General features: G+C 37.1%; 1 protein-coding gene across 1 annotated transcript; it reads left to right on the plus strand.

Moving 5' to 3' along the window:
* The first annotated feature begins 13,120 nt into the window (after positions 1–13,120).
* LOC141680022 (uncharacterized) lies at positions 13,121–15,596 on the plus strand. The gene is made up of 2 exons (XM_074486357.1): positions 13,121–13,359; positions 14,762–15,596. Exons 1-2 carry the CDS (start codon positions 13,121–13,123, stop codon positions 15,594–15,596), a joined length of 1,074 nt encoding a protein of 357 aa, XP_074342458.1.
* Positions 15,597–19,852: the final 4,256 nt, after the last annotated feature.

Genomic DNA, 19,852 nt, shown 5'->3' on the forward strand with positions numbered 1-19,852 from the left:
GTGCAAGTTTTGTAAACTCGTGATGCTAGTGTATAAAGCATGCACAGGTCCTTAGTTTAAGAGTAACAAACAGATTTACATTTTCTTGTATTCTCTCAAGGAAGAAGCTGAGTCTTTATATTTTTAAGAACACATAATTTGTAGCAAGAGAAAATTAATTAAAACAAATTAAATGAGTTTTGAAATATTGTGTTTGTTGTTCTATTTCAATTAAACATAATATCTCTACAAATTATAAACTGCTTTATTCAAAATTATCCAAACAAATTTTAAAACGGCTAAAAATCTAGAAAACACACTCACCCCCTCCTGTGTTGTACTCAATATCTAAAAAGTGGTATTAGAGCAAAATCTGAAAGTAAACAGATCAGGATCTTGGAAGTATGAGTGCACAAAAGATAAGTAGTATCAAGATACTAGCCTTTGAGAAAATCAACTACACACTTTGGAAAAAGAAGATGATGTTGTTCATAAGGATGGCCAACCCGTTATATATTCAAATTCTCAAGAATGGCCCTTTTACTCCCATGGAAAGGATTGATGAATCTACTGATGGAGATATGGTCATTTCAGCTTATTATGCTCCTAAAGACCCCTCAAAATATACTGAAATGGAAAAGGAAAAGGTCTCCCTAGATATTGGCCTGCAACTAATTCTGATAAAGTCACTTGACAATGTTATGTACAACAATATAGTTAACTATGACACAGCCATACAAATTTGGGAGAAGATAAAGATTTTGTGTGAGGGTACAGAGGAAGTTAGATCAAGTCAAAGGAGAATACTGGTGTCTTGGTATGAGGGTTTCATGGAATAGCCTAAAGAATGAATTAATGAAGTTTTTGAAAGGTTTAATAAATTGATAAATGAATTGCAGCTTTATAATAAGTATTATAAAGCTGAGGAGGTTAACCCAAATTTCTTGTTAGCTCTTCCTGACCACCTTGAACAGAAAATATCAGCTATTAGAGAAGGAAGAGACTTGAGCAGAATAACACTAGAAGTTTTGTATGGGATCTAGAAAACTTATGAGCTTGAAATATTGTAAAGAAAGACATTAAAGGCAAACCAAGGACATGTGGTTGATGGTTCCAGTGCCTTAGTTGTAAATTACAGTGAAGCAAGTGAAGATGAACAAGATGCTGAAGTTCTAGTTATTCAAGATGTGGAGTAAAATAACAAAGGACCTCAGAAGCGGGTTATTTTAGAGCTAGAGGAAGATAAATTCTACACCCTTGATGAGCTAGATGAAATGGATCAATCTATGGCTTACTTGGCTAGGAAATTCTCTAACATTAGAGTTAAAAATTCAAGATTCTTCAAGAATGAGGGACAGTCTTCCAACAGCAACAACTGGAAACCAAAGACTCAGTACAACTCAGCTAAAAAAGGTCACTAAGACTGGATCTGTTGACAGATCAAAGATAAGGTGCTTCAACTATGATGAGTTGGGACACTTTGCTATTGAGTGCAGGATGCCTAAGAAGGTGAAGAAGGATAAATCCTATTTGGAACTGGAGACAAAGAATGAAGCTCTCTTAAAGAAACATCAAGGAAATGCTTACATTGCTGAAGGCAAAAGTTGGAATGACACTAATGATAAAGATGAGAATGAAGGGTTTGGAAACTATGCACTTATGGCTCTTGAGCAAGGAGAATCATCCTCATCAAAATCAGAGGTACCAACTCTAACTACCATTGATTTAAATACAAGCCAATATAAAATAACTGTTGAAAAGATGAGTGTAGAGATGTTCCATATCCACACAAGCATGATGGAAGCTACCGAGGAAGTGAGTAGACTGTCAAAGTTAAATGAGAACCTTGATATTGGGAAGCAAGATTTGGAACTGCATCTTGTTGAGCTTGAAACTGTCAAGCAAGAAAATGAATATTTGAAGAACAAGCTGAAGTGTGCTAGTGATAGTAAAAGTTGTGTTGAAGGAAACGTTGGAGAAGAATGAGGTGAAACTGAATTCTTTCAGGAATGCATCTCAGTTGGTTGGACAGTATCATGAGAAGAACAAACTATGTGCTAACATAGCTATTGGTTTGGACTATGATGCTTTGAACAATAATAAGAAAAGTGAAGGTGGCAAAGATAAAGCTTTTGCAAATCAAGATGTCCCGGTTATGTGGAGAAAAGTTGATGCACCTTTGTTCAAGGCATGTGAAGTCAATTTTAGTGAAGTTGAATTGGTCATCAAGCAAGAGCTTGTAGATGAAGACAATGAGAAGAAATGCATAGAGACAACTCCAACTCCTAAAACTGAAAAGAAGCCCATGGTAGATCAATTTTCTAAGAAGCCAATCAAGGAAATCAAGACTGAGAATACAGGAAGGAGAAAGAGGAATAGGAATGGGAAAATTGGAGTGAACAAAAGCAATAACTTTGCAATTATTGCAGATACTCCCATGAAACAATGTCAGAAGTGTGGCTCTACAAATCGCCTAACCCACCTTTGCAAAAAAGTTGTTAGTGAGACAAAAGGGGGAGCCTGCAGATACAATGAAGCAAAGGTTGAAGATCCCTATTCCTTTTGTGACAAATTTAATTTCATTCCTTGTAATATGAAAGTAATGACAAGCTGTCATAGACTGAGAGTAAATCTCAAAGATGCAAGAATTGAGTCTAAGGCTCTAAAGGAAACTGCAAATCAAAATTTAAATATTGTTATTTCTGAATCATCAAATTCTACTTCTACAAATTCTGTTAACAAGAAGAACGTACCCAACACTGCTTGGGTAGCTAAACACACTAAATCCTCATTGTGTGCAGGGCAAAGTGAAGAAAATCATATGGATCATAGACAGTGGATGCTCTAGGCATATGACTGATGATAAAGCCTGCTATCATAATTTGAGGAGATGGATGGCCCATTGGTGACTTTTGGAGACAACAACAAAGGATTCCCAATGGGATATGGCAAGTTAGTTTCTGGAAATGTTATCATTGAATATGTAGCACTGGTAGCTGGTCTTGAGGTGAATCTCCTGAGTGTCAGTTAATTCACAGATAAAGGATTCCATGTTTCATTTGACAAAGGAGAATGCTCAATTATTAGCAAAAAGACTAGTGAAGTTGCTTTGAAAGGAGCAAGAAAGGGAAGCTTGTTTGTTGCCGATCTATACTTACCAAATAAGGATGGAATATGTTTCTTCTACACCAAGGCATCTGTTGAGTAAAGCAAGTTGTGGCACAAAAAGCTCTCTCACCTGAATTAAAAAACAATCAATACCCTGGTGAAAAAGGAGTTAGCGAGAGATATGCCAAACTTGGAGTTTGCTCAAAATGAAGTTTGTGAGGCTTTTCAAAAAGGAAAAATGAAGAGGTCTAGTCACAAGAGCAAAACTGGGAATTCCATAAGTGCACATTTGCAACTCATTCACATGGACCCATTTGGACCAGTTAATATCTTATTTATTTCTAGAAAGAAATATGCACTTTAGATGGTGGATGACTACTCAAGGTACACATGGGTAGAGTTTATGCATTCTAAGGATGAAACTCCAGAAATCATAATTGAACACATCAAGAAAATTGAGAAGTAGGCTGAAGATTAAAATTGTGTAAAAAGATTGAGGAGTGACAACGGCACAAAATTCAGGAATGTAATTCTGCATGAATTCTGGAAAGATAAGGGCATTGTTCAAGAGTTCTCAGCTGCAAGGACAGGTCAGCAAAATGGGGTAATTGAGAGAAAGAATAGAACACTAGTAGAAGCTGTTTAAACAATGCTGCAAGATGCCAAGTTGCCAACAATTTTTTGGGAAGAAACTGTCAACATTGCATGATACACTCAAAATAGATATCTCATCAACGAAAATCTTGGCAAGTCATGCTACTGAATTTTATCAAAAAGGAAGCCTACTGTGAATCATTTGCATGTGTTCGAAAGCAAGTGTTTTGTGTTAAAAGACAACTCTGAATATGTAGGAAAATTTGACTCTAAAGTTTTTGAAGCAATTTTCCTGGAATATTCATTAGAAAGAACTGCATACAGAGTTTATGTGCTTCAGCAAAAGAAAATTATGGAAAGCACAAATGTAACTTTTGATGATGACAGGTGTCTAGGATTGGAGTGCCTTGATGAAAATGAAGTTAAATCCCTTTAATTTGAAAATTTGAACATTGATAGTGATTCTGAAGATGAAGCTGAAATCAACACAATCAACAGAGTGAATGAAGAGTCCACTGAGCAAGTGAATCATGAGAATGGACCTAAGCTCAAACACCTGAATTTGATAACACAAACTTAGGGGGAGAAAGAAAAGAAAGTTCTGCAATTCATGCCAATGGTGAAGAAAATGCAGAAAATTCAAGTCAAGAAAATCATACCAGAAAGTGGGATATGAGACACACAAGGGATGCAATTATTGGTGATCCAAATATTGGTGTGAGGACTAGAAGTGCAACTACTAATGAATGTCTACATGCATGATTTCTTTCACAAATTAAGCCTAAAAACTGAGGAAGCTCTACTTGATCCTGACTGGATATCTTCTATGCAAGAAGAGCTAAATCAGTTTGCAAGAAATAAAGTTTGGAAGTTGATTCATGCACCAAAGAACAGAAGTATAATTAGAACAAAGTGGGTGTACATGAACAAAATGGATGGAAATGGAATTGTAACAAGAAATAAAGCAAGGTTGGTTGCAAAAGGCTACTCACGGGAGGAAGGAATTGATTATGATGAAACTTTTACTCCAGTTGTAAGACAAGAAACAATAAGGATCTTTCTTGCATTCGTTGCACACTGAAACTTTAAAGTGTATAAAATGGATGTAAAGAGTGCATTCCTTAATGGTGAGTTGGAAGAAGAAGTTTATGTGCAACAAACACCTGGCTTTGAAGATCTAGAATTTCCATATTTTGTCTATAAACTACTCAAGGTTCTCTATGGATTAAAGCAAGCACCTAGAGCTTGGTATGAACATTGTCAGAATTTCTGCTTAAACATGGATTCACTAGAGGAATAATTGACAGGACTCTATTCTAGAAGCAGCATGGTGGTGATATGATCTTAGTTCAAATCTATGTGGAAATATTATTTTTGGTTCTACTAATGAAAAGTTATGTCAAAGATTCTCAAGACTCGTGCAGAGTGAACATGAAATGTGCATGATGGGAGAATTAAGTTACTTTCTTTGACTTCAAGTCAGTCAGAGAAGTGATGGAATCTTCATCAGCCAAACCAAGTATGTTAAATATTTATTGATGAAGTTTGGAATGGTTGATTATTCACCTGCATCAACACCTATGTCTACAGCTACAAAGTTGGATGAAGATAGGAAAGGAAAAAGTGTAGACATTTCAAGTTATAGAGAAATGATTGGATCTTTGTTGTATTTGACTGTTAGTAGACCAAACATTATATGTGCAACATGTCTGTGTACAAGATTTCAAACCAATCCAAAGGAATCATATTTGATGGATGTGAAGAGAATTGTTTTCAGATACTTAAAGGGAACACCAAACTTGGGATTATGGTATCCTAAGGGAACTGGATTTGAAGCTGTTGGATACACAGATGCAGATTTTGCTAGATACAGGGTTGACCAGAAAGAGCACTAGTGGAAGCTGTCAATTTCTTGGACAAAGGCTTGTATCCTGGTACAGTAAGAAATAACAATTTGTGTCAACTTTCACAGCTGAGGCTGAATACATAGCTGGTGGAAGTTGTTGTACTCAAGTGCTTTAGATTAGAAATCAGCTAATGGACTATGGTCTAGTGTTACACAAAATTCCAATACTAGTGTTATATCTATTGTTGTTAATCTAGTTAGTCATTCTAGAACAAAGCACATTGATTTAAGGTACCAGTTTATTAGAGAACATGCTGCAAATGGTACTATTGAGCTTATTTTTGTTCCAAGAGAAAAATAATTAGCTGACGTTTTTACTGAACCTTTGGATGGAGCAACTTTCATTAGACTTGTTGGTGAAATTGGAATGTTAAACTCTTCATCCAAAAGGCAAGAACTCAGCTAATATGTTACAGCAGATTAATTTATAGTAAATCAAAATTAATTTAATTTAATTGGAAATTAACTAGAATATGAGTTATAAATATTTCAAAATTCTCTGTATATTCATTTTTTCAAAATTCGAAATTTAGCTTGGAATTTTTCAAATTCTAAGAAAATTGTCTAAATGTTAAATTACATTTTCAATATGTGAACTTAACATAAGACGGAATTAGAAAGAACAAAAGTATATAGAGAACTGAGTTCTCGATAAGTCTAATTGACTTCTCGACAAGTCATTTTAACACTTCTCGATGGAGTTCTCGATAAGTCTTTTTCTAGATTTCTCGAAGGACTTCTCGACAAGCCTTTTTATGACTTCTCGATAAGTCTTGTAGAGATCTCGATATATGTTAATTCATAGAGTTCTCTACAAGTTTACATTTTAGACTTCTCGACAAACTTAGAACTGAAATAATTTAAATTAATAAATTGTTTCAGTAAAATACTTTTGATATAAAATCATTCTAATTTTATTTTGATTTACTCAAGTAGATATTGGTAAAATTCAGTTCATTCTGGACAAACTGGGTATTTATTTGACATCTCGATAAGTCACTATCTAGTTCTCGATAAAAGTCAGGAAAGTGACATATCGATATGTATCTATTCTCCCACATGACTTCTCGATAAGCAAATCCCAAATGTTTATTTCTACTTCTCGACAAGTCACTTACCTATTTTTATAAATACCCAGACATCTCAACATAACCCATCTTTACGCTTTCGAGATCTCAGGTGATCTAGCTTTTGAATATCTTAACCGTTCTATCTCATTTCAAACTTTTCTCTCTCTCAAATCTCTTATCCACTCAAATTCAAACACTTCAAATGGCATCAATAAATGCTAAAGCTTTTATCCCAAAGGAGGCACTAACTATCTAGCTTTCACAGATGCAAATCAAGCTCTTGATACTTTGAAGAGCTTTGTCAAGTTTCCATCTGAGACATATTTTGCAGGTGCTCTAACTGTAAATCGTATTCTGTATCTGGATGTTCTCAATGCTTTCTGGAACTCAACTGTGATTTATCAGTGGTGCATGAGAATCAAGCTGTATCCATTGTGGTTAACTGCTCAATCCAAGGCCAACAGGTGGAATTTACTGAGAATGATATCAACCTAGCTCTGGGCATTCCTACTGACAACATGGTGGAGGTCCTAACTCAACAAGAGCTAGCTGAGTTTATGGACTTTGTCAACTACAGTGAGAGGATCAACCTGGCTAGCCTGAACAAGAAGCATCTGAGGAGGGAATGGTCATTCATGGTTGACTCAATTGTGAGGGCTTTCACCTGCAGGAAGATAGGGTATGACAACATTTTAAGCGTGGTTCAGAAGCTAGTGTTCTGCATGGCTCACAACAGACACATAAATGTGGGACTTTTGATTCTGGAGGAACTCAGCACAAGGCTTATGATGCCTTTGGCCACAAGAGGTAAGGAAATCTTCTTTCCTTGGTTTATAATGTCTAGTTTAAATCATAAAATTCAAGACATTCATTTACTCAATGGTATTGATAGAAAAAAGATAGGAAATTGTAAACAGGTGTCCAAAATACTATTTGGCTCACTTATTACAAAGAATAAGGTACATGTAAGTCTTAGAATCACTCTATTTATGTTGGAGAGAATCAGGACTTAACATTACCCTATGCCTAACATGAGGTCTAAAGTTCAAACTAGTACAGTTATGGCTCATGTGCCTGTGGAACTATAAACACAGTTGCATCACATATAAAAGTGCTCTCTGAACAGTGAGGCCCTTCCTTCTTTACCATTATAAGCTAGGAAACCAACCACTTCATCCTCTCAAAAGGGTGAGCTGAGTAAAAAGAAGAGAAAGCAGGCACCCTTGACTGTTATCAATGAGACTGGTGAGGATCAAATACCAATATAGTCTAACCTGGTCAAGAAACCAAAGAAGACTAAGAAAGCTGAGCTAACCACTCAATTAGCTACCTCTGCATCTTCCCAACAGGATGCAGTTTTAATAGAGGGATTAAAATAGACTCTAGAGGTATCCTCTCAACAGGGTGTCTCTATTGAACAAAGCCCTCTCCCTAGTGCATCTTGTAAAGAGTCGACACCATAACTTGAACTCTTTTAAGTTTATGAAAGAATAAATAAGGATGGCACACACTAAGAGCACATTTTTTGAAGCTCCCTTATCTATTCAGGGGAGCTTCCAATACTCAATTCTCAACTCACAAATCTTATCTCTCAAATTTCTTCTACTTATAATATAACACTTGAATCCACTTCTCAAGTGTTGTCAAAATCAAGTGACAATGTTCAAGAGACCGTGCTCACCAGGCACGAACCACATTCAGTTCGGAAGAAACTACATTCTGGGGTAGACCTTGATGATACCAACAAAAACACAGGGGTTTCATCAGTTTTTATTGAAGACCCTGTGGTAGTGTCAAATGCACCTTCATGTGTAAATCAATCTTCATAGATTGAAAGGTTTGAGGGTAGTACTCTTGAGGGGGAGATATCTAAATCCTCTTCAATTCAATTAGAGGTTCCTCATGTAGGAAAAACTCTCCTCCGAACCCTGGCTGCGATTGCTTTGTCAATTGAAGTTAGGAGTCCAATTTTCAATGATCCAATCATCGGGGAGACAAATCAAGCACATTCAGGTGCTAGTTCTTTGTAAGAAGAACAAGGGTTTGAGGTCATGGTACATGACAGTAACCTGGTCAAATCCCCTCCAATTAAAATGAAGGTTCCCACTCTTGGTGAATAACACACTGTCACAATCGCAATTTCTACTGTGAGTTCAACTGTGATTCCGATCACAGGGTTACCTACCACCTCACAACCCATCACCTCAAACTAAACAGACATCCCTTATACATCAAATCCCACTCAACAACCTTCACACCTCATCTGACAATGGCTGCAGGATGCTCAAACTCTGCCTATTATGAATGATCTTCTTGTGGACCAACTCTCTGGTATTACAAACATTACCCAACAGCTTCTCATAACTGATATATCCGGTCAGGATTATCAGATTATCTTGATGTCTTATAATGAAGATGTTGAAAAACAGCAATAGAAGATTGTCAATAAAGCTGAGCAGGATGGAAATGTAGATGCTTGGCTAGATAAAGATTTCAGCTTGTAAATGGAGGAGGTCTTGGCTAGGTTTAGAGAAGTGTATATCATTATCCTGGGAAGCAATGCCAAGACTCTCTGTCCACAGGAAGTTTATGATGCTTTTACAGAAGTCTACAAGGAACAGCTCAAAGCTTTTCACCTTATTGGTAAAGCACTATAATAGACTCTAAATAGTCATCATGACAGGATTAGGAGATTGGTGAAAGATAAACCAGATGACCTTGTGCTAACTCAGGTGGAAATCAAGAATATATTTAATAAATTTTCTTAGCAAATGGTCAGGTTTGATATCACTAGTATGGAGCAGAGCATCAAGAACTTAAAATGATCATTTATGGCTCTTTATGAAGTTGTCCAAAATCAAATCACATATAATAATGACACAAGGGTCAAACTGGATCAACTTTACCAAGCCAGGTATGAACCCTCAGATCTATTGATAGAGGGAATAAGGGAATATGTTCACGCATATTTGGTGCTCCTCTTTCCTCAAGCTCACACCAACCAGTCTTTACCTCAACAAACCTCCAAATCCAGTCTCTTCAACAACAAGTCTCAAATTTGTAAGCCTCTAATGATTCACTCACAACTCAGGTCACATCTCTCACTAGACTAGTGCAGAGTCAACAAAATAACATCAGGACCCTAGTAGACTCCCATAAACATCTCCAAATGCAGAATTTTGTCTCATTGGGAGCTATTATGGGTGCCTTGAATGTTCAATACCTTCCTTACCTGAAGCTGTGAGGCCATAAATTTCAACTCCTCTACTCCTGCTGCTACCAAGACTAAGGGGGAGATAGAGTCTAGAATTTAACAATCTAAGGAAGCCGGTAAATCAAAAGAAGCTGGAAAATCTAAAACCCACTCTGGTCAAAGCTCTACACAAGTAAAAATCTCTCAAGATGTTGGAAAAGACAGACTTTGAAAAGCCGCAAAAGGACCTTGTCAAGACAAGGAGTTCAATGAGCTATTAACGGTTCTAAGAGTGTCTCTTCACAACAACTACATCACTTACAAGAGAGCTTTGGCCAACAAAATCAATTCTCTAAGAGTTATGATTGTAAAGGTTAGAAATTTTTTGGAGAAAAGGATAAATGCAAATGTTAATGATTGTGGTTTGGACAGGTGTCTACAGGTTTCTCTCTTGAATCACCAATCCATGAGAGCATCTGAGTTGGATGTAATAATTGACAGAGTTAATCCAGTTATTCCAGAGGAAACCCAATTGCTTACTGAACTCAAGAAGGCCCATATAGCAGCTTTTCCTGAAGCCTATCTCCATCCAAACAAGGGGGTGTCCTACATTTATCCACAAACCAGGAAGCGCAAATACTTCAAAATCCCCAAGAATTATGTTAGGGGTAATCTAAGACTTATCATGAGATTGGAGACTGAGCTCAAGTCAAAGAAGAACTAGAAAGATGAAGATGAGAAGATGATCAGAGTGTTGGGAAGATATCTTCAGAATGCTGAAACCATATTGCCAACTACTCAATTCAATACCAAAGATAACTTGGATGATGATGAGTAGAAGAATGATGAGCAAAAACCTTCTGGCTGAAATCCAAGTCAATCTACCAAGGCAACTGACAGTAAAGTAGAAGATAAGAAGAGAGATGATAGAAAAAGGGGAGATGAAAGCAGAAGGAGGAGAAAGGGAGAAGAAGAAGGAACCAAGAAAAATGTCCTACAAATCCAAATCTCATAAACTCAAACCACCAAACCTAGCCAAACATTATATCAACCAAACCTACCTCAAAAGCCAAAATTCTTGTACAAACAAACTGCAAACACCCTACTCAAAATACCAATCACATACAGCCATATCACACTAAAGAAAGTCACAAAGCTACCTTTATTCAAGCCTCCAACCATAACTCACTTCAAGTTTGTTGGAAGAAAACTAAAGAAAATGCAAGTTGGGGCTGGGGTCATTTGGAATTGCTTCAATCAAACTGACTTTCTGCCTCTAAACATGTGCCTCATAGATGATGACTTTTTCTAACAATTAGCTGAAGAAATTGTCAAAGTTTGGGTTGTATCACTAGCAGAAGTCAGAATATACTACCAAGATAGCTCCTTCATTTTGCTTAGCAGGACAGTAATGAAAATATTTTCAACTATAGAACTGAAGAGGGTGATCAACTTGATGAAGGATAAGGACACAAGTACAAGAATGTAGAAGGTTGTGATATCTAAAAGGTTGAGGGAAAGGAATGAAAGGCATGCAAGATTGAAGGCTGAAAAAGAGGAAAGGGACTGAAAATATGCAAGGGAGATAGAAATGTTTGAGCAGAGATCTATTGAACTCAAGGCAAGGGGGTTGAGTAGAATATCACAAGATGGACATTTTATGAACATACAAGTTGGAAGATTCTCAAGATTCAGAGTTGGTTACCTAAATGGTTACTCATTGGATGAATGACTCAAGCTTGTAGAAGCTCTAAGAAGAACTTCAAGTGCTTGTAGATCTAAAGGACCTCATTAAAAAATAATCAGGCTATGAGAAATTCATTTGATGGATGTAATAATTGAATTTATGTAATCATTCAATGTATAAAAGTTGTATTTGTTAATCTTTCAGTTTTATATAATTATTTGTAGCTTAGGGTTAGTCTTGTTATCAAGAATGAATTTATGTTAAACAATCTTCTCACAAATTGAGGGAGATTGTTATGCAAGACATGCCTATATAATAACAACACTAAGTCACATTGACAACCCTAAGATTTAGTTGTTTGATAATAAACTTTGTATTTGTATTGTATTACTTGAGTTTGTAAAAAGGTTAGAAGATTAAACTGGGGTATTTTTCTGTAAACAGATTTAAGCTAAGGAATAAACTCTGGAAGAAGATCAAGCCATGATGATGCCTCAACAAAAAGTGAAGAAGATTGGAGCTGAATAAACTATTTTATGAAAAATGTTCTAAGTCAAGTTATTGACAAGTCACAGATCAAGCAATATATAGAAGTCATTCAAGAAGTCATTCGAGAAGTCTAGTCGAGAAGTCCAAAATGGCTTATATAGAAGTCTTAAAGTTATTGACAAGTCAAATGAAGATGTGAAGATTGGACATATCGATAAGTCATTTCTGCATGTAGAGAACTCAGAGTTATCGACAAGTCAGAATGAAGATATAAAGATTGGAGATATCGACAAGTCAATTTCTCATTAGAGATCTCAGAGATATCGACAAGTCAAAATATATATAGAGATCTCTGAGATATCGATAAGTCATTTCTACATGTAGAGATCTCAAATATATCGATAATTCATTTATCATGCAAAGATCGAGAGACCTCGACAAGGCAAATATACCTATAGAGAACTCAGAGATCTCGATAAGTCATTATACTTATCGAAATGTCACTTCTCTATAGAACAAACTAGAGATCTCGATATGCCTCTCAAATACAAAATGCAAACAAATTCAAGATTCAAGAATATCATCCAACAAACGATCTATCAACTGGATTGAAAAGTATACAAAAAAGCTGGATATAATACAGGATCAAGGGCCAAGATTAACTAGACAAAGGATGGTCACAGAATTGCAAGATTTTGCACAGATTTCCTAATCTAGAAATGGAAATAGAAAAAGGTTGCTTTAGAAAAGAGTTTAGTACATTTTAGTGCAAGTTTTGTAAACCCGTGCTGCTAGTATATAAAAAATGCACTGGTCCTTAGTTTAGGAGTAACAAACAGATTTACATTTTCTTGCATTCTCTCAAGGATGAAACTGAATTCTTATATTTTTAAGAACGCAGAATTTGTAAAAAGACAAACTTACTTAATAGTTTTGAAATATTGTGTTTGTTGTTCTATTTCAGTTATCCATAATCTCTGAAAATTATAAATTGCTTTGTTCACAATTATCCAAACAAATTTTAAAAAGGATAAAAATTCAGAAAACACATTCACCCCCTGTGTTGTACTCAATATATAACACTACCTTTAACTATGGGCCAGGAGCCTAGACAGGCTTCGCAGATGTTGAACTTTGTAGTGGTTAAGGCTGGATTAACATATAATACGATTATGAGAAGGACAAGTATACATGCCTTCAAAGCACTCCCCTCATCATATCGTTCAGTGATTAAGTTTCTAACTAGGGATGGAATAGGAGAAGAGAGGGGAGACCAGAAGATGGCAAGAAGCTGTTATGTAGCCTCTTTGAGGGCAGATGGAGCCGGGGGCAGGTTCTACACAATGAGGATATGAATGTTTGTGAAAATAATAAGAAACGAGGAAAACCGACAAAGGATTTGATCTCGATTCTTTTAGTTCCCGAGGATCCCGAGAAAGTAACTTTCGTTGAAGCATCACTGAAGGAGCCCCATAAAGGAAAGTTAATGAGGTTCTTGCAAGAAAATAATGATGTGTTTGCATGGTCAGCAATAGATATGCACGGTATAGACCCTGAATTGATCACCCATAAGTTGAGCGTGGATCCTAATCCAAAGACTGGAAAGCAAAAGAAAAGAAGTTTTGCCCCTGAAAGGCAGGAAGCCATCAAACAAGAAGTTGAGAAGCTCTTAGAGGCTGGTTTCATTGAGGAGATACAATTTCCAGAATGGTTATCAAATCATGTGATGGTGAAGAAGACTAATAGAAAATGGAGAATGTGTGTGGATTTCACTAATCTGAATGATGCATGCCCCAAGGATTGATTTCCTCTCCCAAGGACAGACAATTTGATAGAGGCCACCATAGGGTACGAGATGCTGAGTTTCATGAATGGATTCAGTGAATACAATCAGATCAAGATGCATAAGAATGACATCCTAGAGGTATCATTTATCACTGACTTTGGTACTTTTTACTAACTTGTTATGGCATTTGGTCTCAAGAATGTAAGAGCCACATACCAAAGATTGGTGAACAAGATTATTAAGGACCTTATTGGGAAAACCATGGAAGTTTATTTAGATGACATGTTAGTCAAGAGCCTTTTAAAAGCAGACCATATAACCCATTTGAGGGAAGCTTCTGAGGTCATGAGGTATCACAAAATAATGTTGCATCCCGCAAAGTGTGCTTTTGGAGTTGGTTTTGGGAAGTTTATTGATGGTGTCCAATAGGGGAATTGAGGCCAATCCTGACAAAATAAAGGTCATCCTAGACATGGAACCTCCATGTTCTATAAAGGATATTCAGAAACTCACGGGAAAGGTTGCTACTCTGGGGCGTTTCATCTCCAAGTTTGGAGGCAAGTGCTTACCATTCTTCAAGGCTTTGAACAAAGTAAAAGACTTTGCATGGACTGATGAAAGTCAAATGGCGTTTGAGGAGTTAAATAAATACATGGTACAAGCGCAGTTATTGGCTAAGCCAGTCTTGGATGAGATTCTTTATTTATATTAGCCGTCTCTGAAAATGCCCTGAACGTCGTATTGGTAAAAGAGGAGCTTAAAGTCCAAAAACCCATATATTATGTCGGCAAGATTCTACATGGGGATGAGTTGAACTATTCCATTATAGAAAACTTTATTTTATCCTTGGTTATGGCCTCAAGGAAGTTGCGTCCTTACTTCCAAGCCCATAAGATTGAGGTACTAATAAACCATCCTTTGAGAAACATCATTCACAGTCTTAATCCAGTGGAAGGCTGATCAAATGGGCCATAAAGCTGGGGGAATTTGATATTAAGTACAATCCTCGAACGACGATCAAAGCCCAGGCCTTGGATAACTTTGTGGTTGAATGTACCATCGCTAACCAAGAATTCGGGGGGCAGGAGGATACACCCCAAGGTGAGGTAAGAGAAAGGAATGTTGAAAATAAGGAGTTCTGGGTACTCTATTTTGATGGGGCATCAAAAATAAATTCAAGTGGAGATGGCTTAATTTTACAAAGTACTGATGGATTTCTTGTTAAGTATGCCATAAAGTTAGATTTCACCACTAAAAATAATGAGGCAGAATATGAAGCGTTGATAGTTGGCCTGAGCATAGATGGAACACTAAGAGTTAAAAACTTGAAAGTTTGTGGAGACTCGAAACTAGTGGTATCCCAAGTCAATGGAGAGTTTGAGGCTAGATATGAAATCATGGCCAAATACATACGGCTTTTAAGACCTTTGATGACTCAGTTTGACAAATGTCATGTTGAATACATCCCGAGGGAGGAGAATTCTAAGGCAGATGCGTTATCCAAATTTACCTCTTATGAGATCGAAAATAGTTCTGGAAGTGTATACTTCCGTGTTTTGAAGAAACGGAGCATTGATGTCAAGTTGGTTTCCCCTATCGGGCTTGGAGAATCATGGATTGATCCCATTAAGGCTCACTTACAGACCAAATGGCTTCCCAGTGATACAGCGGAGGAACAAAAACTGACTGTGCGAGCCCTGAGATATTCTTTGATTGATGGGATTCTTTATAAAGGATCCTTCCCAGTTCCCTATCTAAGGTACCTCAGGCCTGATGAGGACTGACTTTCTTTGGAAGAGGTGCATGAAGGCATATGTGGCCAACACTTAGGGGGAATGGATATTCTTGGACCTTTCCCAATGGCTACTGCCCAAAGGAAGTTTTTAATTGTAGCTATTGATTACTTTACCAAGTGGATCAAAGCCAAGCCCTTGGCCAATATTATAACCAAACAAGTTGCTCAATTCCTGTGGGAAAATATCATGTGTAGATATGGAATTCCTCGTATCTTAGTAACCTATAACGGGACACAGTTTAATAATGAGGAATTCAAGAAGTATTATGAAGAGAATGAAAGCGAGCTACGGTTCACTTTTGTCATTCACCCTCAAGCCAATAGACAAGAAGAGGTTGTGAACCAGATTATTTTAGACGGATTGAATAAGAGGATTGAAAAGTACATGAGCAATTGGGTGGACAAGATACTCCCGATAAATTGGGCCTATAGGACCACATGTAGAGTCACAAGGCATATGGAGCTGAAGTTGTTGTCCCTCTAGAAATATCACATTCATCTCCAAGGATTCAAGCTTATAACACAGAAGAAAATGAGGAAGGGCAGAGACTAGCCTTAGACTTAATCGATGAAGTTCGAAATCAAGCTCATGCTAAGATCATAGAATATCAGAAAAGGCCTTCTTTATTATTACAACCTAAGAGTGAAAGAAAGGTTCTTTAAGTAAGGAGATCTGTTTCTAATAAAGATTAAAGCATCAGGAGTTGGACCGAAAGGAAAGCTTGCTCCAAACTGGGAAGGGTCGTACAAAGTCAAAAGTGTTCAAGGACGAGGATCTTACAAGTTAGTTATAATGGAAGGAGAAGAGGTTCCAAGAACTTGGTATGAACATAATACTACACCACAACCTTCCCACCTCATATCTTAATGGCTGCAGGATGCTTAAGACCAGCCTATTACAATAAATGATCTTTTGGTTGAGCAGCTTGCAGGCCTGGCCAATATTACCCAACAACTCCGTACAACAGATATGTCAAACCAAGACTATCAAGCTATACTACTTTTATACAATGAGGATGTTGAGGAGCAGCAAGAAAATATTGTAGATGAAGCAGATGGTGGATGCATGGCTCTCAAAAGACTTCACAACAATCATGGAGGAGGCCTTAGCAAAATTCAGGGAGGAGTATGTCATAATTTTAAGTAGTAATGCTAAGGTTCTCACTCCTCAAGAGGTGTATGATGTTGTGAAAGAGGTGTATAAAGCTCAGATATTTCTTCAAAATTTTGTTCATTAAATCCATCAATGATGCGGGTGCATTGGTCAATCCAAAAGCCAGTACAAGAAATTTATAATGACCGTACCAAGTTCTGAAAGCTGACTTCGGTACATCTTCGGGTTTAATCTTCAATTGGTGATACCCGGATCTCAAATCAATCTTAGAAAAGTACTTTTCTCCCTTTAACTGATCCAATAAATCATCAATTAGAGGTAACAAATATTTATTCTTGATAGTAAGCTTGTTGTGCTTCCGATAGTCGATACATAATATAATGCTTCCATCTTTCTTCTTAACAAATAACACTGGTGCGCCCCATGGGGACACACTAGGTCTAATCACTCCTTTTTTCCAATAATACTTGCAATTTCTTCACTAATTCCTTCATTTCAACTGGCGCCATTCTGTACGGACCCTTGGATACGGGTTCCGTTCCAGTTGCTAAATCGATTGCAAACTCAATTTCTCTATTTGGAGGAAGTCCTAGTAACTCATCTGGAAACATGTTTGGAAACTAATTGACCACTGGAATATCTTCAAGTTTTGCTAGCTCCTGACTTCTATCTATTACATAAGCGATATAATACTCACAACCTTGTCGCGGTAATCTTTTAGCTTAAATCATCATTAAAAACTTCGTTTCTTGTCTTTGACCTCTAAACGTCACCATTTTCTCATCCGGCATCTTCAGAATCACCTTCTTATTATGACAGTCTATCTGAGCATGATGTTTAGATAGCCAGTCCATTCCTAGAATAACATCAAATTTTCCTAACTGAAACGGTATCAAATCAGCACAAAACTTATTACCAGAAATCTCAATCTCACAATTGGTACAGATTCAGTTAATAGATACACATTCTTGATTTACTAGTTCTACAGTCATGATTTCATTTAACAATTCAACTAGGAAATTCAACTTATCAACAAAATCTTGAGAAATAAATGATCCAGTTACTCCCGAATATACTAATATGTTAGCACATAAAGAAATCATAGTAAGCGTACCTGCCACTACATTAGTATCCCCAATAGCATCTTTCATAGACATATCATAAACTCTAGCTCTTGGAGGCTCATTCACTATCGGAGTAGATCCCATGATTCTCAGCATATTACTAACTGAGGTTGGTGTTTTACAATCCTTCGTATATGCGCTGGTTTCGCACAGTTAAAACATGTAAACCCAATTGATGGAACCTTGCCTGCTTGATTCCTGGTAGGTTGATCTTTATTTGATGGCTCTCTGGATGGTTGATTCTGTCACTCCCTGAAGTAGTTCCCCCTTCTGGTTGCATTTATAGCATACCACATTTAGTTTATTACAAACTCCTCCGTATTTCTTTCAACATACCTGACACTCTGGTAAAGCTGGCCTTTGCTGATTCGGTTGGTTTCCAATGGCTGAACGGTTGCCTTATCCTCCATTGCCTACATTTTTCTTCTTGAAATTAAAATTCTTCCCTAGCTGAAACTTCCCTTTTTTCTGGTTACAAATTTTGGAACTTCCCTGCTTGTGATTGTCCTTCATTTCCCTCGAACTTTCTTTTCTTACTTTCCTTCTCCTTTGTGACATTTCACTCTCTATTTCTATAATCATAGATTTCTATACCACGGCTACATACATGTCCAACTAAAATATAGCTACTTTCCCTATAATCCATGATTTAAGACCTTGTTGAAAACTCTTAGCTTTCTTTCTCTCTGTGTCTTCATAAGATGGCATAAACCTAAATAATTCCTCAAACTTACTTTCATAAGCTGCTACTGACATATTTCCGTGCTGCAATCCTAGAAATCTCAATTCCATTTGATCCTGAACAAACTGAGGAAAAATACTTCTCTAAGAACAACACCTTGAATCTATCCCAAGTAATAACATTTGTACATTCCAATGCTTTAACAGGCTCCCACCAATAGGTGGCTTCATTCTTTAGCTAGTCACCTGTAAACTATATATTTTGGAATAAAAACCTGAGTGCGTTAGTATTTAATGCTAGGGTTTGAGAGCTTCGAGCTTTAATGATTGCTCTTGCGTTTGGGACTATTGGTCCTTGCAAGATGCCTATGTATCTCTATGTTGTAGAGAATCAAGCCAAAAATGTAGTTCTAGGTTGAGGGGTAGAGCCCTTTATATAGAGGTGAGTCTAGGGTTAGACTTCTGTTGGGAGACTTAGTGGCCAAGTCTCCAACTTAGATGGTGATTGGGAGTCCTATAAGGGAAGGAACTCCAAAACCTTCTGCGTAGGACTTGGAGTTTATTTAGAACATATGTCTTTGCTCTTCTAACCATACTGGGCCTTATCCGTGAATAGCTTGTATTTGTGGACCTTGACGACCTCAGCTGGTGGGCCTCGTCTATATGGGCTGTCTTGAGCCTGCTACGAGCTCGGACCAGACAGGTCTGTACTAGACTTCAGAAAAGAAGCCCAAGTGTAATAATACACCATTTAATGTGTCCTTAAGATGTATTTTCTATCCATATCATTTGACCCCCCAACTTCCATGAATACTGCTCGAGTTTTCGTGGAAGTTATAATGGTCTATTCGCGACTCGGGGTACTTTCGGCCCTTCTCGGATATCGGCCCTTCATGGGTGTCGTCCCTTCATGGGTATCGGACCTTCATGGGTATCGTCACTTTATCATAAAGTGTAGAGTGACCTATACATTTATAATGACTTATTAGTGTGAGTATATAGACTTAAGGCCTTTTACGGGCTGTTTGGATAGTGTTTAACACTAAAAGGTCCTAATCATAACTAAAATGTGAGCATTTATCACCCGTTAACCTTCATCAAGGTTAATTATAGGATGAAAGCTACTAACTGGCCCTAATCGGGGCTAATTGGCCCTAATCGGGGCTAATTTCTATGTATAAGTTGCTAATTAGGCTTAAAAGAGCCTAATTTTAAGATAGAATGCACTAACTGGCCTTAATCAAGGCTAATATGCCCTAATCAGGGCTAACCAAGACTAATCAGTATGCATGGGACATTAATCATCCCTAATTCACACTAATTATA

This window comes from Apium graveolens, chromosome 8 (genome assembly GCF_009905375.1).
Source record: "Apium graveolens cultivar Ventura chromosome 8, ASM990537v1, whole genome shotgun sequence".
Taxonomy (NCBI): domain Eukaryota; kingdom Viridiplantae; phylum Streptophyta; class Magnoliopsida; order Apiales; family Apiaceae; genus Apium; species Apium graveolens.